The 22,243-nt window shown below is 36.6% G+C and overlaps 1 protein-coding gene across 29 annotated transcripts in view; it reads right to left on the reverse strand.

Annotated features, from left to right (window-relative positions):
• DPH6 (diphthamine biosynthesis 6) overlaps positions 1–22,243 on the reverse strand; it is a 300,037-nt gene that overhangs the window by 122,174 nt on the left and 155,620 nt on the right. For all 29 annotated transcript variants that reach the window (XR_014058731.1, XR_014058719.1, XR_014058718.1 and 26 more), the window contains exon 6: positions 15,314–15,375. Coding sequence is in view for 11 of the 29 variants with exons in the window: in XM_081507100.1 (XP_081363226.1) it covers positions 15,314–15,375 (62 nt within the window). In the remaining 18 variants the exon portion in view is untranslated. The remainder of the gene's footprint in view (positions 1–15,313; positions 15,376–22,243) is intronic.

A 22,243-nucleotide genomic window follows, 5' to 3' on the forward strand; every position in this document is an offset into this window, starting at 1 on the left:
CGAGATATCCTGCATACTCTCAGAAAAGAGTCTAATTGGCCTTGTACTCACAGAAAGTAAGCCACCACCAAACAGAATTACCAAGTAAAAGGGAGAGAGTTACTGATTGCTTTTGATATACTCTTGGAAATAGGACAAAATGGGATCAAAATTTTCTGTTTTTGGAACTGTAAAACTGAATAAAATTTACACATGGCAGTCAATGCTTTTCTCATCTAACCCACTGAATCAAGAATGTTACTATTTATCCCCATTTTTAACCATTTGGGGAATGTTATACAGAAAAAGATTCAAATCAGATGACTATTTTATAAACTTAATATACCTACTATTTTGTCTGACATTAGTCAAGTAGTCTCATCCTTCATATAAATGAAAAAAATAAAGCTAATAAAATCAATAAAATAAAATTTTAACAGGGTCTTGACCAGCTAAAAAGAAATATGTTGCTGTTTTCTAACCAGAAGCAATAAGATCAGTTTTTACTTATGTTACAATATAATTTTCATTGTATAAAAGCATGCTCTTTGCTTCATATACATCTAAATTATGCTATGTTCTGTTTTGGATAAAATTTTTAGGGAAGGTGAACATTAATTTTCAACTGACTATTGTTAAGGTAAACTTTCTAAAACACATTTTGAACAGATGTGGCTGACTTGGGTCATTTCATGGCTTATAAGAATGCCTTGGAGTCTGAGCATTTAAAAAGTGAATTCCTAGAGTAAATGTAAAGGAAATTACTTATATGATTCTATGTTTTTTCTGGTACATTTATTCACATAAACATTCATATTCATAATAACGCCATTTGAACTCTACTGATTATTGAACTGAAAAAGTAATGGGGCATCATGATTTCCCTGTTTAATTTTCTATCCCTTTAAAAGATTGTAATAATCATAGTTGTGAGACTTTCTTATTAAATCAAAATATTTCTTCTTTTAAACCTGTCTCATTTGCTGTTAGCAATCTTAAAACTGGAAAAAATAAAAGAAGGGCCAAATGAAATTGCACTTCCTTCATCCCTCCTACCACCTAGATAAAACCATGATGTTTATAGAACTCACCGTAATTTCTTATATAAATGATGTATTTAACATATAAAATAATTTCACCCTGTATATATTCATTCATAGCAGTTATTAAAGAAGTATTTATTGAATGTCTACTATAGGTTTGGCATTGTTTTAAGTGCTGGGAATAACAATAGGAACAGACATAAATTTTGTATAAAACAGCTTACTGTCTGCAGGTACAGGCAGGAAGTCAAACAAGCAGTTACAATAAAGGGTAGGGGTTGGTTTGGTGAATGCATGAAATGCAGCGGGACTACAAAGCATGGGATCTAACTGGAAGGACCTCAAAAGGCTTCTCAAAGAATCTAAAGGATAAGTTAACCAGGAAAGTCTGGAGGGAGAGATGGAAAGAGAAAGAGGGAGGGGGAGGGGGAAGAGGATGGGAAGGCAGAGAGGGAAAAGGCAGCAGAGATGAAAACTGTTCCAAAAGGAACAGCATGTGTTAAGTCCCAGAGTACATGAAATTGTACTAGAAATTGAAATAAGTTTGGCATTTGTAGTTCAGTTGCTAAGTTGCGTCTGATTCCTCGTGACCCCATGGACTGTAGGACACCTGGTTCCTCTGTCCTCCACAGTCTCTTGGAGTTTACTCAAACTATGTCCATTGAGTCAGTGATGCTATCTAACCATCTCATTCTCTGCAACCTGCTTCTCCCTTTGCCTTCAATCTTTCCCAGCATCAGAGTCTTTTCCAGTGAGTGACCTTCCAATGCATATTCACGGTTGATTTCCTTTAGGATTGATTGGTTTGATCTCCTTTCAGTCCAAGGGATTCTCAAGAGTCTTCTTCAGAACCACCATTCAAAAGCATCAGTCCTTCAGTGCTCAGACTTCTTTATGGTTCAGTTCTCACATCTGTACACGACTACTGGAAAAATCACAGCTTTGACTATATAGACCTTTGTTGGCAAAGTGCTATCTCTGCTTTTTAACATGCTGTTTAGGTTTGTCACAGGTTTCTTTCCAAGAATCTTTTTAATTTTGGCATGGCTGAAGCATAACTAGATGAGTAATATATAGTGGAGAGATGAGGCTAAAAACCTAGAAAGAGGACAGATGTTATGGAGCTTTATAAGCCATACTGAGTTATTATCCTCAGGTCAATGAGAACCCATAGGGATGTTTTAAACAGAGAATTGACCTGATCTCATTTGTCTTTTAGAAATAACATTCTGGTTGCACATGGAGAATGGGCTGGAGGGCAGTAAGTCAAGAAGCAGGAAGAACTGAGAGGTCGCTGGAGGAATCCAGGCAGGAGGTAAAGATTTCCTGAAACAGGGAAGGAGCACTGAGGATGGAGAGGAGAGGGCAGATAGGTTGAGAGAGTTTTTGGCAGGCTGAAATAGGTGAATGGAGAAGTGAGGAAAGTTTTTTTTAAAAATTAAGAAAAATTTGCAGCTTTCTGCAATGGGAAACTGGATGGATGGTGGTTCTGTTTACTGGTATTTCAGTACAAACAGCAATGGGCTGGGACACTGTCTAATGACCTTTTTTTCAAATTTTATGTAGCATGTCATAAAACGGATGTCTCAAATCTTTGTGATTATTTTCCTGAGGCTTCTATGTTACTGTATTTTCTAAGCTACTGCTAGGCCTTTCCAACTCCTTTCCTTCCTGCTGCTCCAAAATTATAAATATCCTTCATGATTCTCTCTATGCTATATACTTTTTTATATTTATCTTTATATCTTTATATTTTATCTCCGTTTATTCCTCCTGATAGCTTATGCAGTCCATGGGTTCAGCTATCACCTTTATGTTATTCTGTTACTGCAAACTGTTGAACTGACGAACTGATGGTTCATCAGTACTGATGAACACTGTCACTACTAACTAAAGACAATTTGCTTTATACGTTGAAGTTAAGAAAATAATAAAATTACCTTACTTAATCTTCAAAATGACTTTAAAGAATAAAAAAGAGCATAGACTCTGAAATCAGATAGATTTAAAGCATAAATTCCAGTTGTGAAACTTCCCAGCTCTGTGACTTTGAAAAAGTAACTCACCTTCTAAGTGATCCCTCATTTTTAAAATGTAAAAATTAATAGGAGCAACCTCATAGGCTTGTTAGATAATTAAATAATGCATATTAGATGCATTATTAGATAATGCATAAAAAGTACTTAGGTCAGAGCTGTAATACACAGCTTAACTATAAGAGTAGGTAAAGCACATATTGTAGTGAGGCGCAGTGAAAGCAGCATTGTGTAATATATTGGTCAAAGCAGTAGCTCTGGAGGCAAATCCTTGGTTCACAACATCCTTCTTTCAAATCATAGCTCTGTCACTTTGTAGCTATGCAGTCTTAGGTCATGCAAACTCTCAGAGCTTCAGATTACTGATCTGTACAATGGAGAAGACAACAGTACCTACCTCATAGGAATGCTGTTTTCAGTAACAAAACCATGTGAAAAAAAGGTCTAATATATTACAAAGCACATAATAGATACTCGATGAAATGGTTACTAATTTTATTTTTTTTCCTTTTCCAGAGACAAAAACTAAATTGATTTACAAAGGATATGTAGCTTAGAACTAAACAAACCCATAATTTAAAGTTGTGTCCTGCCTCATAAACAATAAACCATAGTCTTTAGCCTGAACTCCTTAATTGTGTGCCAACCTCATAGTTTTAAAAAAACATGCTTTTGGTTTATAATTTAAAACTCAGTAACCAATCTTATCATGTTCCTTTCCAAACATGTTATCTGCAAACATGTGTGCTTCTTATTTCCCCAATTATTTGTGTGTGGATTAATCTTTGATTCTTCCTTTTCCATCTTCTGGCCATTTGGTGCTAATTTCTTTTTCATTCTTCCATCAGAATCTTTGTTTTGTTCTGTGTCTCCATCCCTACCGTCAGAGGTTTCATGCTTTAAGCCCTCAGACCTGTTTCAATAAGAGCATCTTAGACTCTTTTTGATTTCCAATTTCTTCTCTCCCAATCCAGGAATACTGCCACCACACTAAATTTCCTGAGATATCTTTTAATAATAAATATCCCTGTTGATGAGCCTTCTATATCTTATTTCTTATCCCAAATTGCTTGGTCCATCTCTCAAGGCCCTTAATAACTGGGGCCTAAATTCCCACCTCACCTGTGTTTTATTAATTTACCAACATGAGCTGTTAGTTTCATTTAAATCAAATTTCTTATTGTCCTTGCATGTCTTCTTGCCAAGGAATCTACAGATTGATTCACTTTGTTGCTACCACCAATACAAAAAAGGTCTTAATGATCCAGATAACCATGATAGTGTTATCACTCACCTAGAGTCAGACATCCTGGAGTGTGACGTCAAGTGAGCCATAGGAAGCATTACTACAAACAAAGCTAGTGGAGGTGATGGAATTCCAGTTGAGGTATTTCAAATCCTAAAAGATGGTGCTGTGAAAGTGCTGCACTCAATATGCCAGAAAATCTGGAAAACTGAGCAGTGGCCACAGACTGGAAAAGGTCAGTTATCATTCCAATTACAAAGAAGGGTGATGCCAAAGAATGTTCAAACTACAGCACAATTGTACTCATTTCACATGGTAACAAGTTAATGCTCAAAATCCTTCAAGCTAGGCTTGAACAGTACGTGAACTGAGAACTTCCAGATGTACAAGCTGGATTTTGAAAAGGCAGAGGAACGAGAGATGAAGTTGCCAACATCCACTGGATGACAGAAAAAGCAAGGGAATTCCAGAGACACATCTGTTTTTGCTTCATTGACTATGCTAAAGTCTTTGACTGTGTAGTTCACAATAAACTGGAAAATTCTTAAAGAGATGGGAGTACTATTCCATCTTATCTGCCACCTGAGAAACTGGTATGCAAGTCAAGAAGCAACAGTTAGAACTGGACATGGAACAACAAATTTGCTCCATTTTGGGAGAGGAGTGTGTCAAGGCTGTATATTGTCACCCTGCTTATTTAACTTATATGCAGAGTACATCATGAGAAATGCAGGGCTGAATGAAGCACAAGCTGGAATCAAGATTGCCGGGAGAAATATCAATAACCTCAGATATGCAGATGACACAACCCTTTTGGCAGAGAGCAAAAAGAAACTAAAGAGCCTCTTGATGAAAGTGAAACAGAAGAGTGAAAAAGCTGGCTTAAAACTCAACATTCAAAAAACTAAGATCATGGCATCCAGTCCCATCACTTCATGGCAACTAGATGGGGAAACAATGGAAACAGTGGCAGACTTTATTTTGGGGGGCTCCAAAATCACTGCAGATGGTGACTGCAGCCATGAAATTAAAAGACGTTTGCTTTTTGAAAGAAAAGCGATGACAAACCTAGACAGTGTATTAAAAAGAGACATCACTTTGCCCACAAAAGTCCATATAGTCAAAGTTATGGTTTTTCAAGTCATCATTTATGGATGTGAGAGTTGGACGACAAAGGAGGCTGACCGCCAAAGCACTGATGCTCTCAAATTGTGTTGGAAAAGACTCTTGAGAGTCCCTTGGACTGCAAAGAGATCAAACCAGTCAATCCTAAAGGAAATCAACCCTGAATATTCATTGGAAGGACTGATGCTGAAGCTGAAGCTCCAATACTTTGGCCACCTGATGCAAAAAGCCGACTCAGTGGTAAAGACCCTGATGCTGGGAAACATTGAGGGCAGGAGAAGAGGGCAACAGAGGATGAAATATTTGGATGGCATCATCGACTCAATGAACATGAGTTTGAGAAAGCTCCATGAGATACTGAAGGACAGGGAGACCTGGTGTGCTGCAGTCCATGGGGTACAAAGAGTTGGAGATGACTGGGAGACTGAACAACAAAGCACAAGTTTCATCCATCCTTTAGACCAATTTAAGTGCTGAGACTCCCATGACATTGCTTTCAACTATTCCAGGTCAGGTGGTCATCTTCTATTTTTAGCTTCCAATTACATTTATAGGAAGTACCAACTGGGCTTTATCTGATCCAAATTATTAGGATCCCTCCTCACAAGACTCTAAATTTAATGCAAAAATAACTTTTTTACTTATTTTACAATACACACTCAATGAAATGTGAGGAACATGTTCATGATCATATATTGGAACAGCCACTAACTATGGAGGACCTTCATCTCTTCTCTTTAAAGGCAAATATTAATGGGCTTTACTGCTGAGTCAAATTCCTTACAGTACGCCTTTCAGAATTTTCCTCCCTTCCTCTAAAACCTTCGGTTGCTCATTGCTTAGATAATTAAATCCTCAATTCAGTATTCAAAATTTCTCACAATATGGCTTCTAAATTTTTTCTCAGTTTCCTCTCCAAGTACTTAAGATATATTCCAAACAAGCCAGTCAGTCAAAAGTTCTATCCCCATTCTTAAAGTCCAGTATGGCTGTCAATTTACCTCTCAATTTATTCAGAATTCTCTCAACAACATACAATGTTTTCTTTGAAATTCTTTGGTACATATTTTATACTATCTTAGAGTACATTTTTTAATTTAACAATTTTCATTATATTTTTAATTGGAGGATAATTGCTTTAAAATATTGTGTTAGTTTCTGCCATATATCAACATGAATCAGTCATAGGTATACATATGTCCTCTTCTTCTTAAACCTAGACTATGGCCTCACTGACTCAATGAACATGAGTTTGAGCAAACTCTAGGAGATAGTGAAGGACAGGGAAGCCTGGCATGCTGCAGTTCATGGGACAACAAAGAGTCGGACATGACTTAGTGACTGAACAACATTTTAATACTTCTTGTAAATTATAAGAGTCACTGAACATCTCAGCCATAAAGTTCCACATATCCTTCCAACTCTGCTATATTCAAAATTTAAAATTTCCTCTCAAGGATATTCTACCTTCCTCTTAACTTTCAAGGTCAGTTATAGGTTTTCCTTTCCATAAATTCAGCAGTGTAGGGAATAAGGCTTAAAGTTCCATCTCTCACCCACAACATCAAATCAACTTTAGTGAAATTCTTTGTCTTTTGCGTTGTTAAGTGATAGGTAGCTGGGACTGTAAATTGTTCTTTTGTCAAACTCATAAGGAAGACAAGTTAACTCATAAAAGAGAACTTGAAATAGAGCTTTAAGCTTGAAGTCAGCATTACAAGTATCCTGCTTTAGCTATTATAGCAGCCAGCTGAGCAGTATACTCCTTAGTCAATACATATCTGCTTACCTTTGACTCAAGACTAGAAGTCAGATTTCCCAATGCTATGTGAATATTTCTGGAAAAAGCAACCAGATCTACATATTCACCATTTTTATATAATATGATTTCATCTTCCATTTAGCAAACAGCTTTTACTTGGATGATCTTAATAAATCTCTTGATTAAAGAGTAACCACTGCTGGTAAAGATAGTGAACTGAATCCACGCACCTACTCCCATCCCCATCTAAAACTTCCATGGAAGGTATTTCATAAAAAGGCATAAACTCAAAAAAGATGGAGAAAATCAGAGAGCAAGCAACAGAATCAAGAATACTGGAACCCAAGCCAACAGAGGAGCATGCAAAGGACTGACCCAATTTACACAGGAAATTAACTCTTTAATCTAAAGCAATAAAGTAAGGGATTGATGGCACCAGTTACTTCTGGAAGTAAAGGGAAAATGTGGAAAGGACACCAAAATAAGAGGGATAGATTGGCAGTCTATTTAACAAGCAGTCAGATTCCCTAGATACTTTCCCTATAGGCTGACAACCACTTCTACTTGACCCTGTCAGAACACTGAAGGTTTATTCTCTGCAAAGGGAAAACAAAGGAACTAACCTGGGAGAAACAAGACACAGCTGAAGAGAGGTACTATAAGAAAAATAGAGGGATTCAGTTAATGTATGCACACAAGATTCTAAGACCTCTAGCCATTTTCCTTGTCAACTCCAACAACAAAGACAATAACAAAAACCTGCAGCATGTCTTCACATTAAGAGGAGGCTGGAGAATAATTTTCTTTGGAATATAAACAGCTCAAATTAAATGACCCATATATACTCCCTTCCAGTAAAACTCAAGGTCACAAAGCTCCATCCACACACTTAGTGCTTGCAATAAAACTTTTATGTCTCCACTCATAAACATGAGTAGAACACCAAAGATTGGCAGAAACATCTATAAGATGAAAGATAGAGATCAAAATAAACAAAGGAAAAGACTGACTATGAAGGAGAGAAGAAAAATTATTTAAGGATAAAGTACTACAGATCAAAAAAAAGAGAACATTCAGAGAACAAAAATGTGCTTTTAGAAATTAAAAATAAGATATGAAAAAATTTAGCAAAAGTTTAAGTGGAAAATTGAGAAAATCTCTCAGAAAGAGTAAAGTGATGTAGGTGAAAATTAAGAGAAAAGTTAGAAATTCAAGGAACATCTAAATAAGAATCCAAAGAAGCAAAATTGGGACTGGTTCAAAATTGGGAAAGGAGTATGTCAAGGCTGTATATTGTCACCCTGCTTATTTAACTTATATGCAGATTACATCATGCAAAATGCTGGGCTAGATGAAGCACAAGCTGGAATAAAGACTGCAGGAGTCAACAGGTTATATCAATAACCTCAGATATACAGATGATACTACCCTCTTTGCAGATTATGAAGAAGAACTAAAGAGACTCTTGTTGAAGGTGAAAGAGGAGAGTGAAAAAGCTGGCTTAAAACTCAACATTCAGAAAACTAAGATCATGGCATCTGATCCCATCACTTCATGGCAACTAGATGGGGAAACAATGCAAACAGTGGCAGACTTTATTTTCTTGGGTTCCAAAATCACTGCAGGTGGTGACCGCAGCCGTGAAATTAAAAGATGTTTGCTCCTTGGAAGAAAAGCGATGACAAAGCCACACAGTATTAAAAAGCAGAGACATTACTTTGTCCACAGAGGTCTGTATAGTCAAAGCTATGGTTTTTCCAGTAGTCATGTACAGATGTGCGAGTTGGACCATGAAGAAGGCCGAGTGCCGAAGAATTGATGCTTTTGAACTGTGGTGTTGGAGAAGACCCTTGAGAGTCCCTTGAACTGCAAGGAGATCAAACCAGTCAATCCTAAAGGAAATCAACCTTGAATATTCATTGGAAGGACTGATGCTGAAGCTCCAATACTTTGGCCAGCTGATGTGAAGAGCTGACTCATTGGAAAAGACCCTGATGCTGGGAAAAATAGAAGACAGGAGGAGAAGGGAATGACCGAGGACTAGATGGTTGGATGGCATCATGGGTTCAATGGACATGAATTTGAGCAAACTCTGGGAGATGGTGAGGGACAGGGAAGCCTGGGCATGCTGCAGTCCATGCAGTCATAAAGAGTTGGACATGACTGAGTGACTGAACCGCAAAAAGAAATAAAAAGAAAGAGTAGGTAAACACCAGTGAAATAATTCAAGAAAATTTCCCAGAACTGAAATTTTCAAGCTGAAAACTCTACCTGTCTCAGCACAATGGATAAAAATATTCATGCCTAAGACACAGCACATAAGCTTAATAATTCTTGGGGCAAAAGAAGTATCTTACATACTCTTACACAGAGGAGATGGACAGAGAAATAAATAAGGTTGCATACAAATACTCAGGAATCAGAATGACTTTGGGCTTCTCAACAGCATGCCAAGCTGCGAGGGAATGAAGCAATACTATCAAGATCTGGAAGGGAAAATATTCCTAAAACAGAATTTATGACTTGCTAAAGAACCAATCAAATGAAAGGAAAGAATGAAGACATTTATAGATATGCATACTGTCTCAAAGAGTCCTGTGGACTCTTCCTTAAAAAAAATGTGCTTCACAAAAATGAGATGGAAACAAAGATAAAGAAAGACACTGGATCCAGGAAACAAGGGATCTAACAAAGAAGAACATTGTACAAACATTGTAAAATATCACAAAAATAGGAATACCCTTAAAAAACATTTAAAGAGCAGTCCAAGGCTTTCAAAATTTGATGCAATTTTATATTAAAATTCATCTCCTTTTATGAACAATCAGAAAATAGTACTGGGGGGAAAAAGCACAAAAGATCAAATAATTTTTTAATCCATTGTTCATGTATCAGATAATAATTTTAGGAACTTGCAGAAATTTAAGAAGCAATGGCTAAAATGATTCCATAGTTAATTTAGAGGAATAAATGTATAAGCCTTGAAGTTTTATTTTTTGATCCAGAAATTACAATTCCTAGGAATTTATCTAAAGAAAGTAATAATCAGAAATATACATGAAGATTTGCTAGGAAAGATAATAATCAGAATATTGTTTATAATCATTTAAAAAGAAACAGCTTTTTAATAACTTATTAGATTTTTGAAAAAGTAACTGTGGTTTCAGACCATGAATTTTAAATCATTATAACTAGACTCAAACACATCTTTATTAATCAAAATAGAAACGATTACAATCAACACATTTTTGCTAATGAGGTATAACTTTGTTTATTCCTGTAGCATAAAAAGCCATGCTTTGGGATTTGATAAACTCTTGGAAAGCATTTTCTGCCTCCTGTTGGTTGTGGAAGCATTTTCCCTACAAAAAGTGGTGGAGATGCTTGAAGAAGTGGTAGCTGGTTGGTGAGAGGTCAGGTGAATATGGCGGATGAGGCAAAACTTCTTAGCCCAATTTGTTCAACTTTTGAAGCATTGGTTGTGTGACATGCGCTCAGGCATTGTTGTGGAGAAGAATTGGGCCCATTCTGTTGACCAACAGAATGCTGCAGGTATTGCAGTTTTCAGCGCATCTCATTGGATCTGTTGAGCATACTTCTCAGATGTAATGGTTTCGCCAGGATTCAGAAAGCTGTAGTGGATCAGATGGGCAGCAGATCACCAAACAGTGACCATGACCTTGTTTTGGTGCAAGTTTGGCTTTGGGAAGTGCTTTGGAGCTTCTTCTTGGTCCAAGCACTGAGGTGGTTATCGTCATCTGTTGTATAAAATCTACTCTTCATCGCACATCACAATCCAATTGCGAAATGGTTCATTGTTGTTGCATAGAATAAGAGAAGATGACTTTTCAAAACAACAATTTTTTGATTTATGTTCAGCTCATGAGGCACCCACTTACTGAGCTTTTTCACTTTTCCAGTTTGCTTCAAATACCAAATGACCTTAGAATGGTTGACGAGAGTTCTTGGGCAATTTATCCTGTAGTTGTAAGAGGATCAGCTTTGATGACTCCATTCAATTGGTAGTTGTCAATTTCTGATGGCCAGCCACTATGCTCCTCATCTTCGAGGCTCTCATCTCCTTTGCAAAACTTTTTGAACCACCATTACTTGGTATGTTCATTAGCAGTTTCTGGGCCAAATGCATTGATATCGAGAGTTGCCTCCCTGCTTTATGAACTTGAATAAAAAAATCACTTGTATTTGCTTTTTGTCTAACATCATTTCTATAGTCCAAAGTAAATATAAAATAAACATCAAGTAATAAGTCATTAGCAAAAAAACATAAAGTAAGACGTGTATGAAAATGATGTATAATATAATCACATTTAAGAAGTATTCCAATCAAATGGAAAAGTTCAACAATGCAAAACCACAATTACTTTTGTACCAACCAAATAGAGACAAATATTCCCAATAAGAATATATTCACGTGTAGACTCATGGCTGATTCATGTCAATGTATGACAAAAACTATTACAATATTGTAAAGTAATTAGCCCCCAACTAAAATAAATAAATTTATTAAAAAAAAAAAGAATATATTCATATGTAGAATATGAATATGATGGAATCTACACAGCCATTAATTAATGTATTTTCAAAGCAGATTTAGTTATGTGGGAAAGTAAACACATCATAATATTATGAGAAGAAAAGGAGACAAACTATATGTATAGTTGAACAAAATTGTGCAAATACAATATGTACAAATATTTAATGATATGAACTTGAGTGTACAACAAAAGCTCAGGAAATAAAAATCAGGGAATACACCAACATGTTAGCAACATGAATCATGGGGCAGAAGAACTATGCTTTTTTTGCTACCTTATACTTTATCATATTGCAAATTTGCAGCAATAGTCAGGTATTCTTATGTCTTATTAAAAATATTTATTTTGTTTATTTGTTTGTTTGGCTGTGCCAGGTCTTGGTTGTGGCACACAGAATTTTGATCTTCGGTATGGCATGCAGGAACTTAAGTTGCAGCATCTAATTACCTGACCAGGGCCTGAACCTGAGCCCTCTGTACTGGGTGTGCAGTCTTAGCCACTGAACCCCAGAGAAGTCCCTTATGTTGTTATTTTAAAAATTTCCATTTATTTAACAATGAGAAAAGGGATGGGGGGATGGGCAACATAGCAGTGGAGAATTAAGAGCTACAAACTATCATACAAAATAAGCTATGGGATATATTATAAAGTACAAGAAATATAGTCAATATTATTTAGAATAACTGTAAATAGAGTATAACTTTTAAAAACTGTGAATCACTATATTCTACATCTGTAACATATAATACTGCACATCAACTGTACTTCAATAAATAAAAAATAAAAATTCCCATTTATCTCTATTCCTTATCCCCTTTTCCTTATTACAGGCAAATATTTAAAAGTATTCCATGTGTATCTTTTGTCTATGTCCTTGCAAATGTATTATTATTTTGTGTCCCTGTATTTTTAATTTATTTCAATGTTGCTTTTATTCATTCAGCACTTTGCTATCATATGTACATTGACAGTAAAATATGGAGGGATTTGAAACTTGAGGAGCAGAGAGGGAATAAAACGGTTATTATGGAGAATGGGTAGAGAATTTTTCTAGTGAAATGTAAGACTGACAGGTCTTGTGAAGACCTTGCTGAAGTAGAATAAAATAACTTCTGTGTTTAAACATCTTAATGTTAATTCACAATCAACACCATGGTAATCCTAAAGCTTTACTTGCCTTTTCTAAAAATAATCTACACATGCTTGAAATCTGACCTCACAACTTCAAGTTTTAGAAGCATCTTTTGCCAAAACTCCAGTCTCCTATCTCTGAAGATCCCTTTCTTTCACCCTCATAAGTTTAATTACATTATTTATTTACACTGCTTTTGTAGAAGCAAAATTTAGCCCGATGGTAGTGAATAGATGTGAACATAGATATGCTGGGCATAGAACAAATTACTGTGAAAAGAGTCTATCAGAGAGGCATGGAAAGCAACCATGTCCATCAGATAGACTTAAATGATATCAAACTATGTAGAAATCAAAATAATTTGCCACAATTTTACAATCATTTCAATTTTAATCTTTTACTATTTTCCTAGCTCATTTTCAAATATTTTCCTAGCTCATTTCCAAATCTTTTACTATTTATGTCACTCACTGGAAAAGACCCTGATGCTGGGAAAGATTGAAGGCGGGAGGAGAAAGGGATGACAGAGGATGAGATGGTTGGATGGCATCACTGACTCAATGGACATGAGTTTGAGTAAGCTCCTGGAGTTGGTGGTGGACAGGGAGGCCTGGTGTGCTGCAGTCCATGGGGTCACAAAGAGTCAGACATGACTGAGTGACTGAACTGACCTGAACTGATTTTCCTAGCACATATTAAATGCTTAAATATGCTTAATAAAGGGCTTCCCTGATGGGCTTCCATGGTAGCTCAGCTGGGTAAAGAATCTACCTGTAATGCAGGAGAGCCTGGTTCAATTCCTAGGTCAGGAAGATCCCCTGGAGAAGGGATAGCCTACCCACCCTAGTATTCTTGGGCTTTCCTGGTGGCTCAGACAGTCAAGAATTTGCCTGCAATGCGGGAGACCTGGGTTTGATCCCTGGGTGGGAAGATTCCCTTGAGGAGGGCATGGAAACTCACTCCAGTATTCTTGCCCGGAAAATTCCATGGACAGAGGAGCCTGGTGGGCTACAGTCTATGGGGTTGCAAAGAGTCAGACACAACTGAGTGACTAAGTACAAGCATGCTGCTGCTGCTGCTGCTAAGTCGCTTCAGTCGTGTCTGACTGTGCGACCCCATAGACGGCAGCCCACCAGGCTCCGCCGTCCCTGGGATTCTCCAGGCAAGAACACTGGAGTGGGTTGCCATTTCCTTCTTCAATGCATGAAAGTGAAAAGTGAAAGTGAAGTCTCTCAGTTGTGTCCAACTCTTCGCGACCCCATGGACTGCAGCCCACCAGGCTCCTCTGTCCATGGGATTGTCCAGGCAAGAGTACTGGAGTGGGCTGCCATTGCCTTCTCCAAAGTACAAGCATAATGCTTAAGAAAACAAGAAATGAGCATTTTAGGGATTTCTAAGCATTTGGTACATATTGATAAGCCATAAAATGATCAAATATCTGAAAGAAAATGTGAAACACATACAGTTACTAAAGAGTATAACTGCTAACAGTTCATATTACAGCACTGGCATTAACAGTGTCCAGAGAGAATTTGATGAAGAACATGGGAGGGAAAAATGGTAACTTAATAGAGGAGTTTACTTCTTTCACAGAAGTAGGGTGATTTTCTTTTTCATTTTTGTAACTGTAAAATTTCAAAAATCCAGTAGTTACACTATTCTCGTTAATTTAGAATTGCCATACTAATCCTAACATTTGACTCCTAATTCTAATAGAATATAATACAGTTAATAGAGAAAAAATAATAAGATCTTTAATATTTAAAACACATTTAGACTTTGACAATGATAAACAGTTGTAACCTGAAGCCTTGGGATAATTTGTTTACTACTCAGCAAGTTAATTTCCTAATTGGTAAAAGAAAAGAGGTTACATTAGATAATCTCTAAAGGAAATTTTCTCTTCCATTTCTGATGGAAATGCACCTGATCATGGAGACCGTCAGGGACTGTACTTTGAAAGTGAAAGTGTCAGACGCTCAGTGGTATCCAACTCTTTTCAATCCCATGGACTGTAGCCTGCCAGGCTCCTCTGTCCATGGAATTTTCCAGGCAAGACTAATGGAGTGGGCTGCCATTCCCTTCTCCAGGGGATCTTCTTGGCTCAGGGATTAAACCCAGGTCTCTTGCATTGCAGGCAGATTCTTCACTGTCTGAGTTACCAGGGAAAATAAAACTAAACTTTTTGACAAACAATTTCCTTTTTAACATAGCTTACTTAATTATTCTGTTAGTGAGCTCAATAAAGTAGTCATAACTTTTGTAATTAATTTTAAACACTTTCATACACATCAGAGGTTTAATTTTTTCACAAAGCTGTATCATCAATGTATATGAGTATTTCTAAAAATTGATTGTATAACCAGCATATCATGGCATTGTTTATTTTCCTCCTTTAGATGCCTGTACTTTGAGAAATACTCTAAATTCTTACCTCTAGGAGATAGGGCTCCATTTGATCCAAGGTTTTTCCAAGATGCTTATCTGGATCTAAACCTGCCAAGAAAGGTCAAATATTTTTTACATAACTATTAAATTGGAGGTTTAAAAACACATTTCCATTCCCTTGGTTCCTGTTTGCCTAGGAAACTAGTGTACGTATATTTTAAAATTGCTCTCATCCTAAAGCAAAATTTACTTTGCTAGTATTTATTTTTCTATTCCCCTTGGGTAACTGCTTTTCTTGCTCCTGGAAAATAAGTTTCATTCCAATTCATTTTAATTGCACTTCATCAACTACCAGATGCATTGTTTCAATCCCTTTTTCATTTTTGAGGAACTGCAATTAGGATAGGAAAAAAACTATCATTTCAAAGATATGAAATTTAAATCCAAGGCATTTTAATTATTATAATTTGTTTTTACTCATGGAGACAACAGCGAGAATTTTTCTGACACACCTATTTTGTGACAGTGTTTTTTAAGAAAAAAGAAACACTCTGAAAAATCATTACAGTACCAGTAGCATATGCATAATCTCTGATGAAAGTGTTCCAACTGATAATAACAGAGTTTTTGTGAGTGATGGGGTATAGGTAGACTACTGTGGACAACATGAACTCTTCCCACATTCCAAAACTAATCTTCCAGGGGAAAAAAATCACATGCCACAGTTCAGGTATGAAATGAATGAATTCATTTTAGATATTTACACCCATAATATTTGCAGTAGCTTAAGTTTATTTAAATATGCTATTTTTACTTTTTTATTTGTTTAAACCATTTAGCTTATTGAGTATACAAACTGAGGAACAATTTTCTGCTTCTAGTTAGATGCTTGTTTTAGTAACATGATATTTGTTATAATCACATACATAATAATAAAAGGGAAGTCAGATAAAGATTAAGGATTCTTATATAGAAAAGCCAAAGCAAACATCTCAAACTAGTAGCACTCGGTAGATTGAGTCAACTCCGTTCATGGCATCCTTATTCTTGTGGTGTATTCACTAAAAGCAAAATCTCAGTTGGCTGGGTAAGCATATTGATGAAGTAATCACTGACTTATTCTAGTCTCTATTCATGTAGACCACTTTTCAAAGTTGCAGGATATAAAATTAATACACATTCCTTGCATTCCTATACACTAACAATGAGAAAACAGAAAGAGAAATTAAGGAAACAATACCATTCACCATCGCAATGAAACAAATAAAATATTTAGGAATATATCTACCTAAAGAAACAAAAGACCTATATATAGAAAACTATAAAACACTGGTGAAAGAAATCAAAGAGGACTCAAATAGATGGAGAAATATACCGTGTTCATGGATCAGAAGAATCAATATAGTGAAAATGAGTATACTACCCAAAGCAATCTATAGATTCAATGCAATCCCTATCAAGCTACCAACAGTATTCTTCAGAGAACTAGAACAAATAATTTCACAATTTGTATGGAAATACAAAAAACCTCAAATAGCCAAAGCAATCTTGAGAAAGAAGAATGGAACTGGAGGAATCAACCTGCCTGACTTCAGGCTCTACTACAAAGCCACAGTCATCAAGACAGTATGGTACTGGCACAAGGACAGAAATATAGATCAATAGAACAAAATAGAAAGCCCAGAGATAAATCCACGCACCTATGGACACCTTATCTTTGACAAAGGAGGTAAGAATATCCAATGGAGAAAAGACAATCTCTTTAACAAGTGGTGCTGGGAAAACTAGTCAACCACTTGTAAAAGAATGAAACTAGAACACTTTCTAACACCATACACAAAAATAAACTCAAAATGGATTAAAGATCTAAACGTAAGACCAGAAACTATAAAACTCCTAGAGGAAAACATAGGCAAAACACTCTCCGACATAAACCACAGCAGGATCCTCTATAACCCACCCCCAGAACATTGGAAATAAAAGCAAAAATAAACAAATGGGACCTAATTAAAATTAAAAGCTTTTGCACAACAAAGGAAACTATAAGCAAGGTGAAAAGACAGCCCTCGGAATAGGAGAAAATAATAGCAAATGAAACAATGGACAAAGAATTAATCTCAGAAATATCCAAGCAACTTCTGCAGCTCAATTCCAGAAAAATAAACGACCCAATCAAAAAGTGGGCCAAGAACTAAACAGACACTTCTCCAAGGAAGACATAGAGATGGCTAACAAACACTTGAAAAGATGCTCAACATCACTCATTATCAGAGAAACGCAAATCAAAACCACAATGAGATACCATTTCACGCACGTCAGAAATGGCTGCTATCCAAAAGACTACAAGCAATAAATGCTGGAGAGGGTGTGGAGAAAAGGGAACCCTCTTACACTGTTGGTGGGAATGCAAACTAGTACAGCCACTATGGAGAACAGTGTGGAGATTCCGTAAAAAACTGGACATAGAACTGCCATATGACCCAGCAATCCCACTGCTGGGCATACACACTGAGGAAACCAGAATGGAAAGAGACACGTGTACCCCAATGTTCATCGCAGCACTGTTTATAATAACCAGGACATGGAAGCAGCCTAGATGCCCTTCAGCAGACGAATGGATAAGGAAGCTGTGGTACATATACACAATGGAATATTACTCAGCCATTAAAAACAATACATTCAAATCAGTTCTAATGAGGTGGATGAAACTGGAGCCTATTATACAGAGTCAAGTAAGCCAGAAAGAAAAACACCAATACAGTATACTAACACATATATATGGTATTTAGTTAATTGGTAAAGATAACCCTGTATGCGAGACATCAAAAGAGACACAGATAAATAGAACAGTGTTATGGACTCTACGGGAGAGGGCGAGGGTGGGACGATATGGGAGAATGGCATTGAAGCATGTAAATTATCATATGTGAAACAAATCGCCAGTCCAGGTTTGATGCATGATACAGGGCGCTCGGGGCTGGTGCACTGGGATGACCCGGAGGGATGGGATGGGGAGGGAGGTTCTGGAAGGGGAAAACATGTACACCCATGGTGGATTCATGGCAATGTATGGCAAAACAAATACAATATTGTAAAGTTAAAAAATAGATAAATACACTAATTTAAAAAAAATAAAATAAAATGAATAAGTAAATGAAATATTTTGAGACAAACACCTATGTAATCACCACTCAGATGTAATAAACATCAATATCTTGCCATATTTCCCTCACAACTTCAAGAAATAAACACCACCAACATAATAGAATTTCACAGTATATCTACCTCTAATTAATCTATTTTCCCTAGTCTTTCAACATGAATAACCACTCTTATCAAGTATTTCCCAAATACGCTTTTATAATTTTATTACAAGTATACATATCCAAAACAATATTTGATGTTGCTCATGTATATCAAATTTTAACATGAATGATAACTTTTGTTTTTTTCCAGTTCCCATTGTTAATGAGAGATTTATTTATATTGATTACTGTGGCTCTGGTCCCTCCATCTTTACTGTTCTATTTCATTATGGAATTTACATGTCCATTTTCCAGTAGGTGGACAGCTGGACAATGACTTAATTCTAATGTCTGTTTTTCTACTAGGAAGAACTTTCTATGCTGCAGTAAATATGCATTTATGTAAAATTACCATGATAGTGTAGAAAAACTATTATATAATTGCTGTTTTATATATATATTTATACCTATATATATAATTTTCAAGTCTACTATATATTGCCAAATTGCTCTCCAAAGCACTATTGTTACTTTGTACTTTCACCATCATGGAAATAAATCCCTAGTTCCCATAATATGAAAGCAGTTTAATATCAGATTTTTCATCTTTGCCAATCTGATATACATATACATGTAAAAAATGTTTTGGATACTTGTATTGATTTTCACCTTATGATTACTATTAAAAATAAGCACTTTTCCATATTTCATTGCCCATTCATCCAGGTTTTCACTTCTGTGAATTGCTTATTAAAATCATTTACTTTTTTAAGTGCTGTTTTACCTTTTATTTGATGATTCATTGTTGTTGATATATTCTGAATGCTAGTCCTTCATTATTGTGGGCACAGGAAATGTTTTGCTAACCAGGGGCTTGTTATTACACTTTTTTATTGGGGGAAGGTCTTTTGATAAACATAAAAATTTTAACCTTATAGTAGTCAAAAGAACTGTTACTTAAAAATGTTTTTATTTGTATTGTAATAAATTCTTTCCTTCCCCAAGGAAATAATGTGAGTCTCTTATATTTTCCTTTCAAAGCTTTAAAACTTGGTATTCACATTTAGATATTGAACTTACGTAGAATTTGCTTTCAGTTATCATAGATGGAGTGTTATACTATTTTATCTCTTATTATGGGTAAAGTATTGTTTATGGAATCCTTTCCCTACCTCTGCCAAACACAGCATCTCAATCAGTTCAGTTCAGTCCCTCAGTCGTGTCTGATTCTTAGCAACCCCATGAACCGCAGCATGCCAGGCCTCCCTGTCCATCACCAACTGCCGGAGTCTACCCAAACCCATGTCCATTGAGTTGGTGATGCCATCCAACCATCTCATCCTCTGTCGTCCCCTTCTCCTCCTGCCCTCAATCTTTCCCAGAAGCAGGATCTTTTCAAATGAGTCACCTGAGTCACCTCTTCGCATGAGGTGGCCAAAGTATTGGAGTTTCAGCTTCAACATCAGTCCTTCCAATAAACACCCAGGACTGATCTCCTTTAGGACGGACTGGTTGGATCTCCTTGCAGTCCCAGGAACTCTCAAGAGTCTTCTCCAACACCACAGTTCAAAAGCATCAATTCATCGGCGCTCAGCTTTCTTTTTGGTCCAACTCTCACATCCATATGTGACTACTGGCAAAACCATAGCATTGACTAGACGGACATTTGTTGACAAAGTAATGTCTCTGCTTTTTACTATGCTGTATAGGTTGGTCATAACTTTCCAGCCAAGGAATAAGTGTCTTTAATTTCATGGCTGCAATCACCATCTGCAGTGATTTTGGAGCCCCCAAAAATAAAGTCAGCCACTGTTTCCATTGTTTCCCCATCTATTTGCCAGGAAGTGATGGGACTGGATGCCATGATCTTAGTTTTCTGAATGTTGAGCTTTAAGCCAACTTTTTCACTCTCCTCTTTCACTTTCATCAAGAGGCTCTTTAGTTCTTCTTCACTTTCTCCCATAAGGGTGGTGTCATCTGCCTATTTGAGATTATTGATATTTCTCCCGGAAATCTTGATTCCAGCTTGTGCTTCCTCCAGCCCAGGGTTTCTCATGGGGTACTCTGCACATAAGTTAAATAAGCAGGGTGACAATATACAGCCTTGACGTACTCCTTTTCCTCTTTGGAACCAGTCTGTTGTTCCATGTCCAGTTCTAACTGTTGCTTCCTGACCTGCATACAGGTTTCTCAAGAGGCAGGTCAGGTGGTCTGGTATTCCCATCTCTTTCAGAATTTTGCACAGTTTATTGTGATCCACACAGTCAAAGGCTTTGGCATGGTCAATAAAGCAGAAATAGATGTTTTTCTGGAACTCTCTTGTTTTTTGATGATCCAGCAGATGTTGGCAATTTGATCTCTTGTTCCTCTGCCTTTTATAAAACCAGCTTGAACATCTGGACGTTCACGGTTCACGTATTGCTGAAGCCTGCCTTGGAGAATTTTGAGCATTACTTTACTAGCGTGTGAGATGAGTGCAATTGTGCGGTAGTTTGAGCATTTTTTGGCATTGCCTTTCTTAGGGCTTGGAATGGAAACTGACTGTTTCCAGTCCTGTGGCACTGCTGAGTTTTCCAAATTTGCTTGACATATTTAGTGCGGCACTTTCACAGCATCATCTTTGAGGATTTGCATGCATCTCCATACATATGCAAATTTGTCATATTGCCTACAAGTTACTTTAAAATATTTTGCAAAACCAGTGAAATACAGAAGTGTCTGTCTTAGTCTGCACTGGAGTGGGTTGCCATGCCCTCCTCCAGGGGATATTCGCAACCCAGGGATTGAACTCAGGTCTCCTGCATTGCAGGTGGATTTTTTTAGGTCTTGAGCCACCAGGGAAGCCCCAGAGATGGTTAGTTGGCAACTAAATGACTCTAATCAGAACCCATAACTCCAGAGGCTGTAACTTCTAGTGGTATAATTATATTTATCTTAGATCATCAAGAGAAAGTTTGTTAATTAACACATGCTAGAAAAGATTTTTCCTTGTGAAATTTATTTTAAATTTATATATTTATTTATTTTGGGCTGTGCTGGGTCTTTGCTGCTTTACAGAGCGTTTCTCTAGTTACAGCAAGAGGGGCTACTCTTTGTTGCAGTGCTCGGGCTTCTCACTGTGGTGGCTTGTCTTGTCGCTGAGCCCTTGCATTAGCTCCTGCATTAGCAGGCAGATTGTAACCCACTGCACATATTTTTAAATATATAAATTATATAGTACTATGTGCAAGTGCTTTACTGAATTCTCATAGTGCAATAAGGGGTATTATTATGGTCCCTGTTTAACATACAAGAAAATTGAGGCACAGAGAAGCTTAATGACTCTCTAAGATCACCCACTACCAACAGATAAATATCAAGATTCAAACATAGGCAATCTGGCTGTAAGGTCCAGGCTTTCAATTGCCAGACTATAGTGCTTCCCTAAGTTGGGTTAAGGATGTTTACATCTATACTTCATTGGCAAAGATTTCTTTGTTGTTTTCATGATTATACTTTAACTCTGATGTTATATAGCATGAAAAGACACCAAATTTTATATATATTTTGTCCATATCTACTGAGCTGTGTTCTCCAACATCTTCACCAATATTCGATATTATTAAATTTAAGACTTTTGCTATTTTGATACAAAAATATTTATTTCATAGGTATTTTTCATTGTGTACCTTTCAAAGAAGACTCCTGAGAGTCCCTTGGACTTCAAGGAAATCCAACCAGTCAATCTTAAA

The sequence above is a fragment of the Giraffa tippelskirchi genome, chromosome 7 (genome assembly GCF_054371585.1).
Source record: "Giraffa tippelskirchi isolate mGirTip1 chromosome 7, T2T-mGirTip1v1.2.pri, whole genome shotgun sequence".
NCBI lineage: Eukaryota > Metazoa > Chordata > Mammalia > Artiodactyla > Giraffidae > Giraffa > Giraffa tippelskirchi.